This window comes from Chaetura pelagica, unplaced genomic scaffold (assembly GCF_000747805.2).
Source record: "Chaetura pelagica isolate M959 unplaced genomic scaffold, ChaPel_1.0 scaffold252, whole genome shotgun sequence".
In the NCBI taxonomy this organism is placed as follows: Eukaryota; Metazoa; Chordata; class Aves; order Apodiformes; family Apodidae; genus Chaetura; species Chaetura pelagica.
This window is the reverse complement of record NW_009952359.1, coordinates 241,640-254,731: the sequence shown is the minus strand read 5'-3', so window position 1 is coordinate 254,731 and position 13,092 is coordinate 241,640. Positions and strand designations below refer to the sequence as shown.

General features: G+C 50.5%; 1 protein-coding gene across 1 annotated transcript in view; it reads right to left on the bottom strand.

Moving 5' to 3' along the window:
• TRAF2 (TNF receptor-associated factor 2) overlaps positions 1–13,092 on the bottom strand; it is an 18,711-nt gene that overhangs the window by 495 nt on the left and 5,124 nt on the right. The window contains exons 4-8 of the mRNA XM_010007870.1: positions 6,410–6,481; positions 4,238–4,312; positions 3,172–3,531; positions 2,359–2,536; positions 559–707 (exon numbers count right to left, since the gene is read on the bottom strand). Of these exons, the coding sequence (XP_010006172.1) occupies positions 559–707; positions 2,359–2,536; positions 3,172–3,531; positions 4,238–4,312; positions 6,410–6,481 (834 nt within the window). The remainder of the gene's footprint in view (positions 1–558; positions 708–2,358; positions 2,537–3,171; positions 3,532–4,237; positions 4,313–6,409; positions 6,482–13,092) is intronic.

The following is a 13,092-nucleotide window of genomic DNA, read 5'->3' as shown; positions in this document are numbered from 1 at the left end:
GTCATTGCAGCGACATTCAGCAGACCCCTCCCACATCCTGCCATGTCACTGGAAACTTCTGGGTGGCAGCACAAGGGCTGCTCGACTGACTCTGAATCCCTGCTAGTGGCGTCGCTGCTGACCCCGACACCCCCGCAGGTACCTCAGTGAGCCACAGTCGCTGCCCCCTGCGGGGGAAGGCACCATGTCCCTCTCCATTAGTACTTTGCCTTGCCAGCCTCAAAGCGTTTCCTAAACCTGCAACACCTGGGAAGAGAACCCTGAGCTTCTGACCCAAGTCAGCATCAGCTGTGCCCTGAGGCCACAACAATCTGCTCTGACCCCAGATTCTGGCAGAGGCTCCTCTCCTTCCCCAAGATGCTGCTGCTCTCCTGTAGCAGCCTCTGCTGCTTCAGGCCCTCGGGGCTTTCAGCACAACTGGGGAATCCCCAGGGCAGGTCAAAGTCCTTCCTCCTTCTCTGCTTCACAAGTAAGCCAGACTGATGGTGTTCAGAAGCTCAAGTGGGCACAAAACTAGAGGCACGTTGCTGGGCATGACGGGCTTCATCTCAAACCCACCTTCTGGTTGAAGGGCCACCGCAGGAGAGCATCGTTGGGTCCCTTCATCACCACAAAGAACAGGGACAGGTGGGTCCCGCGCCCGGTGCCATCACCATTCAGGTAAACACGCAGACACATCTTGTAGCCGTACTTGCTTGTGTAGAAAGCTATCAAAGAGTAGCAAAACAGACACAGTGACTGTCAAACCCAGCAAAGCCTGGAGCCAGCAGGTTCCTTTGAACCCTGAGGACTCCAAAATTTGGATCCTGGAAAAAAACAGCTCTGGGTCTTAAAATACACATTTCAAAGAAGTGGCCCAGGAAGCTCCCAGATACAACCAAAACCAGATACCATCTTTGACTAGCCTGGAGACAGGTCAGGGGAGTTAAAAACCCCTGGTCTAGCTGAGACACAGAGCGCTGTGGCACTGAGCTGGGCACTGGCCCCTCGGGTCTCCCCATCTGCCATCACAGGCAGGAGGCCCCTGGGCAGAGTCTGATGCTGGAGCTCTGCCCCAGAGCTAAGTATCTCTCTCTGCAGCCCCCACAGAGCCACCAGTCCTGCTACACACAACTGCTAAAGGAGCTTCAGTGCATGGCAGTTAACAGTGAGAGCAGGAACAAATGGAGGCGGTGAGGAGCTCCTAGGCTGGGGCACAGAGATGCCCACAGCCAGAGGACAAGTCATCTCCTTCCAAATCACAACCTCTGGAGATGTTCAGGTCCAACAGCTCTTGAGCATGGTGCAGGACATGGACAGGAGGCAAGAATTAAGGGAGTCTCGCTAAGTCAAACCAAACAGAATTGAAGTAGATTTGTTTGCTTTGGGACAAGGAAGGAAGTGCTGCCCTTCCCTGAGGGGATAAGAGCAGGGGTTTTCCACAGCTGCTGCTGACTTTGAGAAGGAAATGCTCATTGCATGCACAGTTTCAATAGCAGCTTAGTTCCCCTCAGGAAAAGGAATCCTTTTATCTTTCAGTTTTTCCAGAGAAAAAGGACTCTGAACATCCTTCATCCAGAAAAGGATTCTAAAATAGCTTTTAAAATCCAATTGTGGCCCAGCCACAATTTGCTTTTCCACGGCATCAGGAAGCAGACCTCAGGCATGAGTTCTATGTTTGCATGCAGCTCTGGGCATCTTGGAAAGGCTCTGCAGTATGCGTGGATCTAAGCAGTTCCTGCTCAGGCGAACACAAACTCCCCTCCTCAAACATTCTGTGGTGAGCTGAGCTCCCCACTGAGCAATGACACTGTATGAATTGATGGTTTCACCTCTCAGCTGCAAGCCTGGGCAGTGCTTTTATAAACAAACAAGCCAGATCACAACCTACTGCTCTGAGATCATCTTTTTTAAGAAGAGAAGAAAGTCTGGGCTGGAGCAGTTCTGCAAGGAGAGTCCCTTCCTCTAACAGATAGTCAAGCACTTCCCTAGATGGGCTTTATGACAGTGGGCACTGTCATGTGTTGGGTACTAAAATATATTTATGGAGCTCTAATATGCATTTCCTCACTTCCCATTTTATTGCTGGTTTTATGGTCTCTGAGTATTTTAATTATAACTAAAGGATTATGTGGGGCTATACTGGAGCTCCATTATGGGAAATTAAAAGGTCTCCTGCAATCAAAACAGCACCTCTTTCAGCAGAGCAGCTTCATTTAGCCCAGTGCAAAAATAAAAGTTCCAGGCTCTACAGGGAAAAAGAAGACAGAATACACTGCGCATGGCCAGCACCTTGCCTGCTAAGGGCTCTGCTACAAATCCCACACCCTGCTGAGATGCAAAAGGCTTTTGCAATTTTACAAATTTGTGGGCAATAACCTGGAGAGAAGATGGCAGGAGAGCGGCCTGTTATCGCCTCCTGACGCTTCCGGGCAAACTCTGTGATCTTCCAGATGAAAACACCATCGTAGGTGGAAGCCTCCATGTTGCGGATCTTTTCCTCCATCTCAGCCATGGCCAGATCTTTGAGCCCAATGCTCCTTTCCAGCTGCCGAACCTGCTCAGTGGGACACACGGTGCAGCCTGGTTAGAAACACGTACTGTGAGACCCAAGAAAGCCAGCAGACACCAGCATTCCCTTCAGGATGACTCTGCAGTGACAGACATTCTCCAGAAGTGACAAGGATCACGGGAGGGAGAAATTTAGCAGCATAAACCAATGCACTGAGGCTTCCTTTGAATCCTGTCATCCTGGAGAAGATCCATCCAACTCAGTACTTGAGCTGGACACCTTCCCACAGCAAATGGGAAAATCCTCCCAACAAGCAGCACAATGTTAGCAGCACAAGAAGTGAGGTGGGAGGGGGGACAAAAAAAACCCCTCAGCATTGTGACAAAACTAGACTGAGAGAGAAAAGAACCTGCACCCAGCCAGAAAGGTCTCCCCAGGGTTAACCAACCACAACTTGATTACTAACAGAGATCTGAACACTTAATGCATGTCAGTTAAATTCCCATATTTTCCAGGAAGCTTTTGAGTGTTGGACACAGGCACAAATGATATTTTAGTTTTGGATCTGTAGAGATCTGGGACCAGGTGGGAAGGCTTTGCCACCTAATCTCAGGGAAAGGAAATGGAGAAAGTCTCAGGTCAGGGTGCTGCAGAGCGCAAGCCACTGGCTGGCTACACACCTTGTTACTCAGTGTTTCGATCTTCTCCTGGTCCAGCCGGTGTTGCTGACTGTAGGCTTCAGCTGTCAGAGACACACTTTCCACCTCCCGATTGAGCACACAGAGACTGTTCTCAAAGGTCACTGTTTTCCTCTCAAGGGCTTCACATCTTCCCAAGAGCTCCAGGGACCTGGAGAGGTCTGACTCAGAGCACAGAGGGGTTGCTGCCAGTAGTGGGGAGCTGTTTTGCGATGAGGAGAGGGCAGGAAGGGGCTTTAGGTCTCCAGACCCAGTCTTGAGGCTGAGCACAAAGCTCAGTAGCATGTAGAGATGCTCTGCCAAACACTTGCTTTCGTGTTCTGGTAGCTTTTCATTTTCCACCTGCATGAAGAAAAACACATCCCTTGTTGAGCAGTCTCAGTCTGCCACGATCCACAGAACAAATTCCTCCTCCTGAGGTCACAACATGAGCTTTAAATGATGAAGGGGAAAAACCGAAGGAAAATAGTTTAAAAAACTATTTTGGGGGTGGCTTTTTTTCTTTTTTAGCAATGCTGCAATCACACATGATGATGGATGCTTGACACTTCCCCAGCTGTACACACTGTCCCACTCTGTCTTCCTCTGTTACCTCCCCAAAAGGGCTCTGTCAGAGGCACTTAGCAGCACCAAAGGAAAAAGCCTCAGGTAATTCCCCCAAGGAGGGATTTATATGAACACCACCAGAAGTAGCTGGGAAAGCTAAGTCACAGGGAGAAATATGGCTTGGCCCAAGCTCTAGCAGGAGAGCAAGGGCACCAGAAGCCCAGTTCTGTGCTTACAGCTGAAAGCAGCATAACCACAAGAGCCTCAGAGCACTCAGGGTGCTATTCAAGGAGGAGGTTTCCTTCCACATTATGTTAATTCTCTGAATATCCAAACTCTGGACAGGAGATGACATTAAGCTCCATTTGCCAAGGGTTTGAACCACCACTTTGTTGAGGTATCTGAACATCTATAGCAGTTTGGGCAACAGTAGTTTGTGGGTTAACTCTGGAACTGAAAACAAGTCCCCAGATGAAATGAACATCAACAGACAAGCCCTTACCACTGCAGCACATCCAACAACCTCAAATCTGCAAGGCACTTTAGATCTTCCACAAGACTTCACGTGGTCCCGAAACTAGAAAGGAAGGAAAGCAATGTTAGATCTTATGTGCCCCCAGTAGCTTCCTTTCCATCTTGCTGATGTCTAGGAAACTGAAGACAATCCCAAGAATGCCCAAGTCACTGCTGATCACCAGCTGCCCAAGTGTGTGGTGAAACCTGGGCACTGCCTACCACTAGGAATGACTTTCACTGCAATGTAAATGAGGCACCAGCACTTGGAAGGAAGTTTTGTTTCTCTCTCATGGCTAGGAGGTCTCACTTCTCACCTGCATGTGCAAGACAATAAAAAGCTACCAGCACAGGTGTTATGGATGCTGAGCAAGAAGGGCTCAGGAAGGGGAGCCATGAGGAGCAACCCTATGAAAAAAACAGCCATTTAATTTTGTGCACTTCATGTAACCCTGGTCAGGTCGTGCAACTGCTTGGTATTTCTACTTCCAGCTAAGCATTATAAATCTGAGAACAAAAAGCATCTTAGTGGTCCTGCCTGAGCACTGACAGGAATTGTTGAAGGTCCTGTGTAGAGGAAGATGCTCTCCTGGGTCCAGCAATCCCTTGCTGGGCTTGGCCACCTCCTGTCTGGCAGCTGCCCTGAAGAACCAAGGCCAACAGTGGGTATTTCTGCAGAGAAGTGCCACTAACCCTCCAGCCGCCAAGATGACTCGTTTGGGTTCCCAGGCAGTCCGTGATAATGCTAATGAGCCCTAGCACACCATCATCTTGCTTTTGATGTACCTCTCATTATCAGGTATCAGTGGTCTGTCCTGAACAACCACCATATTCCACATTTAACACCTACAGCTGCTGCAACAGATGTCAATTAAAACTGGTTTTAAACCACTTTAACAGCTTCTAGATCCATCTGGCTTGCATAACAGGTCAGGTCACTCAGAGTGGCAATGGCTGCAGCCACAAATGGTTGGAAAGAGATAAGAGGGAGTTAATATTTAAACAAAGGATAGCCCAGCTATGGGAATCCTACAAGCCTGATCTCTGCTAGGCTCCAGCATCAGAGCAGACCTGTGTTCCAAGACCCCAGCAAGAAGTCCTTTATTGTGCTGCCCATTTTGAAGAACTCTTTGCTCATCATTTTGATGCTTCTTTCCCCCTGCCCCTTGTAACAGTGCTACTGTAAGTATGATACCCATAGTGGGCAGAAAGGTTCCAGATCAATTTTTTTTAAGATGATTCCCAAAACTTTGATTTTCAGACTTCTGAGCCTTCCCCCAGAAGCCAGCAGCATGGAGGCTCTATAGACATAGATTCCATTACAGTAATCAATTAGTTTAGCTGACATCATAGAATCAAAGAATGGTTTGGGTTGGAAGAGACCTTAAAGATCATCTAGTCCCATCCCCTGCCATGGGCAGGGACACCTTCCACCAGACCAGGTTGCTCCAAGCCCCATCCAACCTTCCCTTGCCCCAGGGATGGGGCAGCCCACAGCTTCTCTGGGCAACCTGGGCCAGTGTCTCACCACCCTCACAGTGAAGAATTTATTTATAATATCTCCTCTAAGTGTCCCCTCTTACAGCTTAAAAATCATTCCCCCTCATCCCATCACTCCCTGCCCTTGTCCAAAGCCCCTCTCCAGCTTTTCTGGAGCCCCTTCAGGCAGTGGAAGGTGCTCCAAGCTCTCCATTCTCCCCTCCAGGCTGAACACCCCAACTCTCCGAGCCTGTCTCCAGAGCAGAGCTGCTCCAGCCCTCCCATCAGGTCCGTGGCCTCCTCTGGACAAGCTCCAACAGCTCTGTGTCCTTGTTGTGCTGGGGACGTCAGAACAGGACTCCAAGTGAGGTCTCACCAGAGTGGAGCAGAGCAGAAGAATCCCTAAGGGAGATGGGATCCCTTTCCATTCAGAATTGCAGCAGTGGTTGATACGGCTGCTCTACATAGTACACAAGTGCCCTTTCAAGGCAGCAGCATGTGTCTCCAAATCTGCAGGTGCCCTTAAGTCACCTCCTCCTGCACCCACCAGCGTTTTGAGCCTTGGGGAAAAGTCACACCCCTACCAACAGCTGCCACTTGACTGTTTTCCCCACTCTGCTTGCTAATGGTCCAGGTCTTCCTCCCTGCTCTGTGAATGCCACGTGGCTCATTGGACAGATACCTTCTCCCTTGGAATCTTCTTCCCACAGCCCTCACAAGTCAGTGGAAATTCAGGGCAGACTTCGTCATGAGCCTGTAAAAGAATTGACAGGAGAATATTACTCCTCTAAATAAAAGCTCTAATGTGGTCACATGATGAGTACAACTCCAGAGGGGCAGTTTTACACTCGATTGCAGAAAAGCACTGTATCTACCAACCTGTGCTCAAATCCTGGTCACGCTGATGATTCTACAGGCTACCAGAATTTAAGGTGCCTGTGTAGCCTCAGCATCAATTTAAAAGCTGCTATAATGTGTTTTTTTTAATCAAATTGCTGTTTTGATGCATGAGATAACCAACAGGAAGCTCCATTTATGACTCTGCCAGGAAAATACACGTTCTGGCAGGTTGGGTAAAGTTGGCCACTACCTCAGCAAGGTCATTTGTGAAATCTTTCCAGTGTACTGGTTACTAGTCAGCTGAAGCATGAACCCATAGCCTGCTCATCACAGGCTGGGCTGAGCTGTCTGATCATATCCTTGCACTGGAATCAGAAAACCATTTTTCAACATGAGAAATATTTAAAAACTGATTTATTTAACAGCCCCTGCACACAAGCACCCACTTCTACAGCAAGAGCATAGTGTTGGCAGCTTGAGGAGCTCAGGGCAATGTGATACTCTGTGCTCAGAGGATACTAGTGATAAGAGTGCTACCAGCTAAATTGGGAATGCTACAACATACCTTTGCTTTCTGTGTCATTTCCAAACTGCTTAAGCCTTGTCTTTATACACCAACCAGGTGAAACTGGCATTGTAAATGCCATGAATATGCAGTTCAAAATGCAGATTAAAAGTGCACTGAAGTATTCTGCCATGGTAGTAACAAGAAAAAAAACATAGACAACAAACAGCAGCATTTAGAAAAGAGTCAGCTGAAACCAGATGCTCTGAAAACTTGGTCACATTTATTCTTTATTAAAACAAGCTACTGTCTTGGTGTGGTGGGGAAACATGCACAAGCTTAAAAGTATTACCACATCAGAAACTGGAAAGTGAAACCCATTAGTGGCTCAGCTTTGGCTTCCTGGTTACTCTCTCCTCTTTATACTTCCCAGGAGTGATCAGGCTGAGCCTCCCGGGCTGTCCCTGAACAGGGACCTGCCAGCCTGTGGGGCTGGGCTGGGCAGCCCTGCCTGCACAGGCAGAGGAGGCGGCAGAGTGTCTGCCTTCATCCCACTTGCTCAGAGGGGCTGAACCTGTTTTTCCACCCACCGACTGCTCTCATGTTCTACAAACACCAGATAGCATCTTCCCTACGACCCACAGAATGCTGGCACAAGAACAGATGGTCTGGCTGAAGGAAGGAAACTTCACTGTAGAGAATGGTTTGGGTTGGAAGAGACCTTAAAGATCATCCAGTCCCATCCCCTGCCATGGGCAGGGACACCTCCCACCAGACCAGGTTGCTCCAAGCCCCATCCAACCTGCCCTTGCCCCAGGGATGGGGCAGCCACAGCTTCTCTGGGAGGGACACCTTCCACCAGACCAGGTTGCTCCAAGCCCCATCCAACCTGCCCTTGCCCCAGGGATGGGGCAGCCACAGCTTCTCTGGGAGGGACACCTTCCACCAGACCAGGTTGCTCCAAGCCCCATCCAACCTGCCCTTGCCCCAGGGATGGGGCAGCCACAGCTTCTCTGGGAGGGACACCTTCCACCAGACCAGGTTGCTCCAAGCCCCATCCAACCTGCCCTTGCCCCAGGGATGGGGCAGCCACAGCTTCTCTGGGAGTATTTAAAACTTCTGCCCGTGTGCCAACGTGTGTGAAACTACCACCCCCTCAACATCCCCACCCTCCTGGCATTTCTCTTCTCTCCATTTCTCTTCCCTCTGGCTCCAGGGGATGTGACAACCTAGCCCTGCCAAGCGTGCCCAGCTTGCAGTGCAAGGAGGGAAAACAGCCCTGAGTAGCTCAGAGTGCAGCTAGTTCCTATGGAAATCGTTTGAGACTCCCAGAAGCATTAGATTTAACCAGCACAGATCCAAACCTCCAGACAAATATTCTTACATAAACAATTTCTGGCTCTTCTGGAATCCCCTGTTCCTTCCCCCTCCAAGGACACGGATGGAATTGCTGCTGGCAGGAATCTACCCCACGCCAGGAGCCAAGGTTGGCATTCAAACCTGACCTGCCACACTTCACAGGAATGGGGCAAGCCTCCTGTTTACACCTTCCCCAACCCACATCCAGGAGCTTCTGCAGCAGGGACCAGCATGGCTGACACTCAGGCAGTCACTGTGAACGTTCTGGGCAGCTCTGGAAAGCTGCTGGGAATGGGGGCCTGATGAGGGCAGAGCTGCTCTTCCACAGCAACCCAGGCATGGAAATCAAGTCCAAATGGGGTCAGAAAGACCGTGGCAAGAGAATTGAAGCAGAGCCTGAAGCCAATGGTCTGGCTCAGACCTTCAGCACTGACTTCTCCCCACCAGCTGTAAATTGAGGCACAGAGCAACCTGCAGCATCCACCAGCAGGGGTGGGAGAACAAGAGCAGGCAGAGGAGCAGCCAGCACAGCAACACCTTGCTCTTCCCCAGCCCATCAGGACGAAAACAACAGATTGACTCCCACATCCACTTGGCTCCCTAAAAATAAACAGCGAGACAAGCAGCAAAGCCCAGGCATCATGCACTGCCACCAGAAAACACCATATACTGATATGGATAAGGGGTTGACCTGCTAAAAAGCAGCCTCATGGAGAAGGACCTTGGGGTCCTGGTGGACAAGTTATCCATGGGACAGGAATGTGCCCTTCTGGCCAAGAGAGCCAATAGCATCTTGGGATGTATTAAGAACAGTGTGGCCAGCAGGTCAAGGGAGGTTCTTCTTCCTTCTACTCTGCCCTTGTAAAACCGTATCTGGAGTGTTGTGTCCAGTTCTGGTCTCTCCAGATCAAGAGGGGCAGGAATTTACTGGAGAGAATCCAACAGAGGCTACGAGGACAATGAAGGGACTGGAACGCCCGCCTGATGAGGAGAGGCTGAGACACCTGGGACTTTTCAGTCTAGAGGAGAAGACTGAGGGGGGACCTGATGAATGTCTATAAATATCTGCAGGGTGGGTGTAATGAATGGGCCAGCCTCTGTTCAGTGGTGCCTGTGATAGGACAAGGGGAAATGGCATCAAGTGACAACACAGGAAGTTCCACCTCAACATGAGAAAAAACTTCTTTCCTGTGAGGGTGACAGAGCCCTGGGACAGGCTGCCCAGAGAGGTTGTGGAGTCTCCTTCTCTGGAGACCTTCAAGACACGTCTGGATGTGTTCCTGTGTGACCTGCCCTGGGTGTTCCTGCTGCAGCAGGGGGTGTGGACCTAACGATCTTCAGAGGGCCATTCCAACCCGTATGATTCTATGATCCTCTAGGAGTCCACCTGAGAGACCAGAAAATCAGGCACCATCACAGCCTTCAGAAGGACCAGGGCAGCCTTTGAGCACTGGTGGGTGGCCACTGTGGCCACACAGCCCCCCAGCACCCACCCATGCTCCCCTCGGGAGCTGGAGAGCAGAGCTGATTCTGCACAGACTGTAATGCCCCAACCTCAACACCGGGAAAGCAGAGAAGGGATTTGCAGTATTTCATACTGAGGTTTCTCTAGGGGAATCCCCGGGATCATCCCCCTGCAAGGCCAGCACTCAACCAGCAGAAACTGGCAGTTCACTTCACAGCAGCTCTGTGGCACTAAAGGCAGCACACATCGATGCAGCCAGGCAGGAAAGCACAGGCACACACTGGGAAAAACGTGGGATTTAGTAACAGCAACTGATCCCTGGAAGACACAATGGTCATTTCCCAAGGAATACCAGGATATGCTGCTCTGCTGCACCTACGTGAACAAGACAACAGGGGAAACTGCAGCTTAATCTGATTGCTGTTTGGCCTCTCCAGGCTTTGCTAAACTCAACTTGAACTATGGACTTGAACTATGGAGGAGGCAATTGCTGAAAATCATCACCCCTGTATGGTGGTGGCAGAGGAGCTGCACCTGCTCCCCAGCTGCCCCACCACAACTTACCACACCAGTCCAAGCCCATTTTTTATGGAGAAGTTAAAATTGCATTAGGAAATCCATCGCTGTGACATGACACCCCCATGCAGCTCAGAGACATGGCAGGTGGCTGAGAAAGCCACCTTTGGAACAGCTGCTGACAGATGCCTCTGCCAGAACCTGCAGGAACATGGTGGCAAAGGGCAGCGTTGGCCAAGCCAAGGTGCAGCAGGACAGGCTTGGTGTGGGCTGCTCACCACAGCTCCTCTGCAAACAGCATCCTGCAGGTCAATCTTCCAATGTTGTTGGTCCCCTCTGCCATTCTCACCATGGCACTAACCACGTTCCCAGCACTGATCTGATTCACCTCCCACAGTCACTGCTGAGCCGCCATGAGCTGTGGACGCACTGCAGCGCTGGGGTCTAACCATGCTGAAGGCTCTGCCTGTGCTGAGCAGGTCCTAGGGCAACACCCTGGAGACATCTCCCTCCTTCCAGCAGTGCTTTCATCAGCTCAGAGCTTCACCTCAGTTGCTCAGATCCAAAGGGACAGCCTGAGGCTGAAGGTGTGCCTGACCTTCACGTTAGAAAGGGTGGTGGTGGGGCTAGCCAAGCTCTGCCAGCTGCTGATGGTGGGAAGGGGCACCTCCTGTGCCTTGCAGGCAGTGTGGAGGTGCAGGTTGTGAGCAGAAGGGCTCAGCATGAGGCTGAGACCACCCCTGGCACCCAGGAAAGCAGAGATGAAATAAATCCGTCAGCTGGGACAAGCATCCTTCACATGCTGGATAAGCTGAGCCTGTGTTGAGCCACTTGATTTCACACTTGGTTTCTCTAGGCCGTCTGAGGAGCTGCAAGTGCCCCAGAGCATGTGTGATTGTGGCTCTGACAAGACACCTGGAGCCCAAGGAACATGTCCCTGGGGGTGAAGTGCTGCCCCACAACCCCCACAGCTGTATTCACAACGGGGGGTTTCATCAGGCCTTAGAAAGGACACGCAGCACTCACCTCAGCTTCAAACCTCCTGACTTACAGCTTTTTGTTTTCCAAGGGATATATGCCAAAACTGTTAATTAGATGGGCTACCACAAGAAGGCTGAGCTGTTTTTAGAAGCTCAGAGCAGACCCTCTCCAGCAGGGGCTTTCCAGCCCCCTCCCACACATGCTCTCTGACACTCCCTGTGGCTTTACCTCCCACCACAGGCTTGGATGGGAAACTGCCTTCTGTCTGGGCAGCAACTGAACTCCACTTCAGGGACCTAAGGGAGGCTGGTTTTGTTTGGGGACCTCCCACTCTGGAAAGCAGAGGTGTGTCAGATCTGTTTTTCCAGAGTGGAGGATCCTTTTGTTCACTGTGCATGCAAATCAGTGATTCTCCCACAAGAAAGTGATCTGGACCTCAGGCAAACTGCTGGAACTGGCTGCAAATAGCACCCCAACACAACACCCTATCTTGGGCCCAAAACCTTAAAAAAAGGTAACAAACACTGTTTCAAAAGAAGACAGGCTGAGGAAGTTGGGGTTGTTCAGCCTAGAGAAGAGGAGGCTCTGTGGTGACCTTATAGCAACTTTCCAATATCTGAAGGGAGCTACAAAAACTGTTAATTAGATGGGCTACCACAAGAAGGCTGAGCTGTTTTTAGAAGCTCAGAGCAGACCCTCTCCAGCAGGGGCTTTCCAGCCCCCTCCCACACATGCTCTCTGACACTCCCTGTGGCTTTACCTCCCACCACAGGCTTGGATGGGAAACTGCCTTCTGTCTGGGCAGCAACTGAACTCCACTTCAGGGACCTAAGGGAGGCTGGTTTTGTTTGGGGACCTCCCACTCTGGAAAGCAGAGGTGTGTCAGATCTGTTTTTCCAGAGTGGAGGATCCTTTTGTTCACTGTGCATGCAAATCAGTGATTCTCCCACAAGAAAGTGATCTGGACCTCAGGCAAACTGCTGGAACTGGCTGCAAATAGCACCCCAACACAACACCCTATCTTGGGCCCAAAACCTTAAAAAAAGGTAACAAACACTGTTTCAAAAGAAGACAGGCTGAGGAAGTTGGGGTTGTTCAGCCTAGAGAAGAGGAGGCTCTGTGGTGACCTTATAGCAACTTTCCAATATCTGAAGGGAGCTACAAGAAAGCTGGGGTGGGGCTTTTTACATGAGTCTGTAGTGAGAGGACAAAGAGCAACGGTTTGAAGCACAAAGAGGGGAGATTCAGGTTGGGTATTAGGAGAAAGTTATTTCTTTTGAGGGTGACGAGATGCTGGCCCAGGCTGCCCAGGGAAGCTGTGGCTGCCCCATCCCTGGAAGTGCTGAAGGGCAGGTTGGATGGGACTCTGAGCAGCCTGGTCTGGTGGGAGGTGTCCCTGCCCATGCAGGGGGGTTGGATCTAGATGATCTTTAAGGTCCCTTCCAATCCAAACCATTCTATGATTCTAAAAGGAAGGCTGGTCAGTCTGTTACAGCATCATCAAGTGTGCTGGCCATAACACTTAAAATGCTATATCCCATGTGGTCAAGACAGCTCTAAAACACTCCTGAGTACACTTGGGAGGCAATGGGAGCCAGGGAAAGCATCTGCAGGGACCAGCAGTTCTGCTCCAAGCAATGTACAAAAGCCCATAGCTGAAGTTTTTCAGCCTAAGCTGAGAATCATCACCAAAAACTCT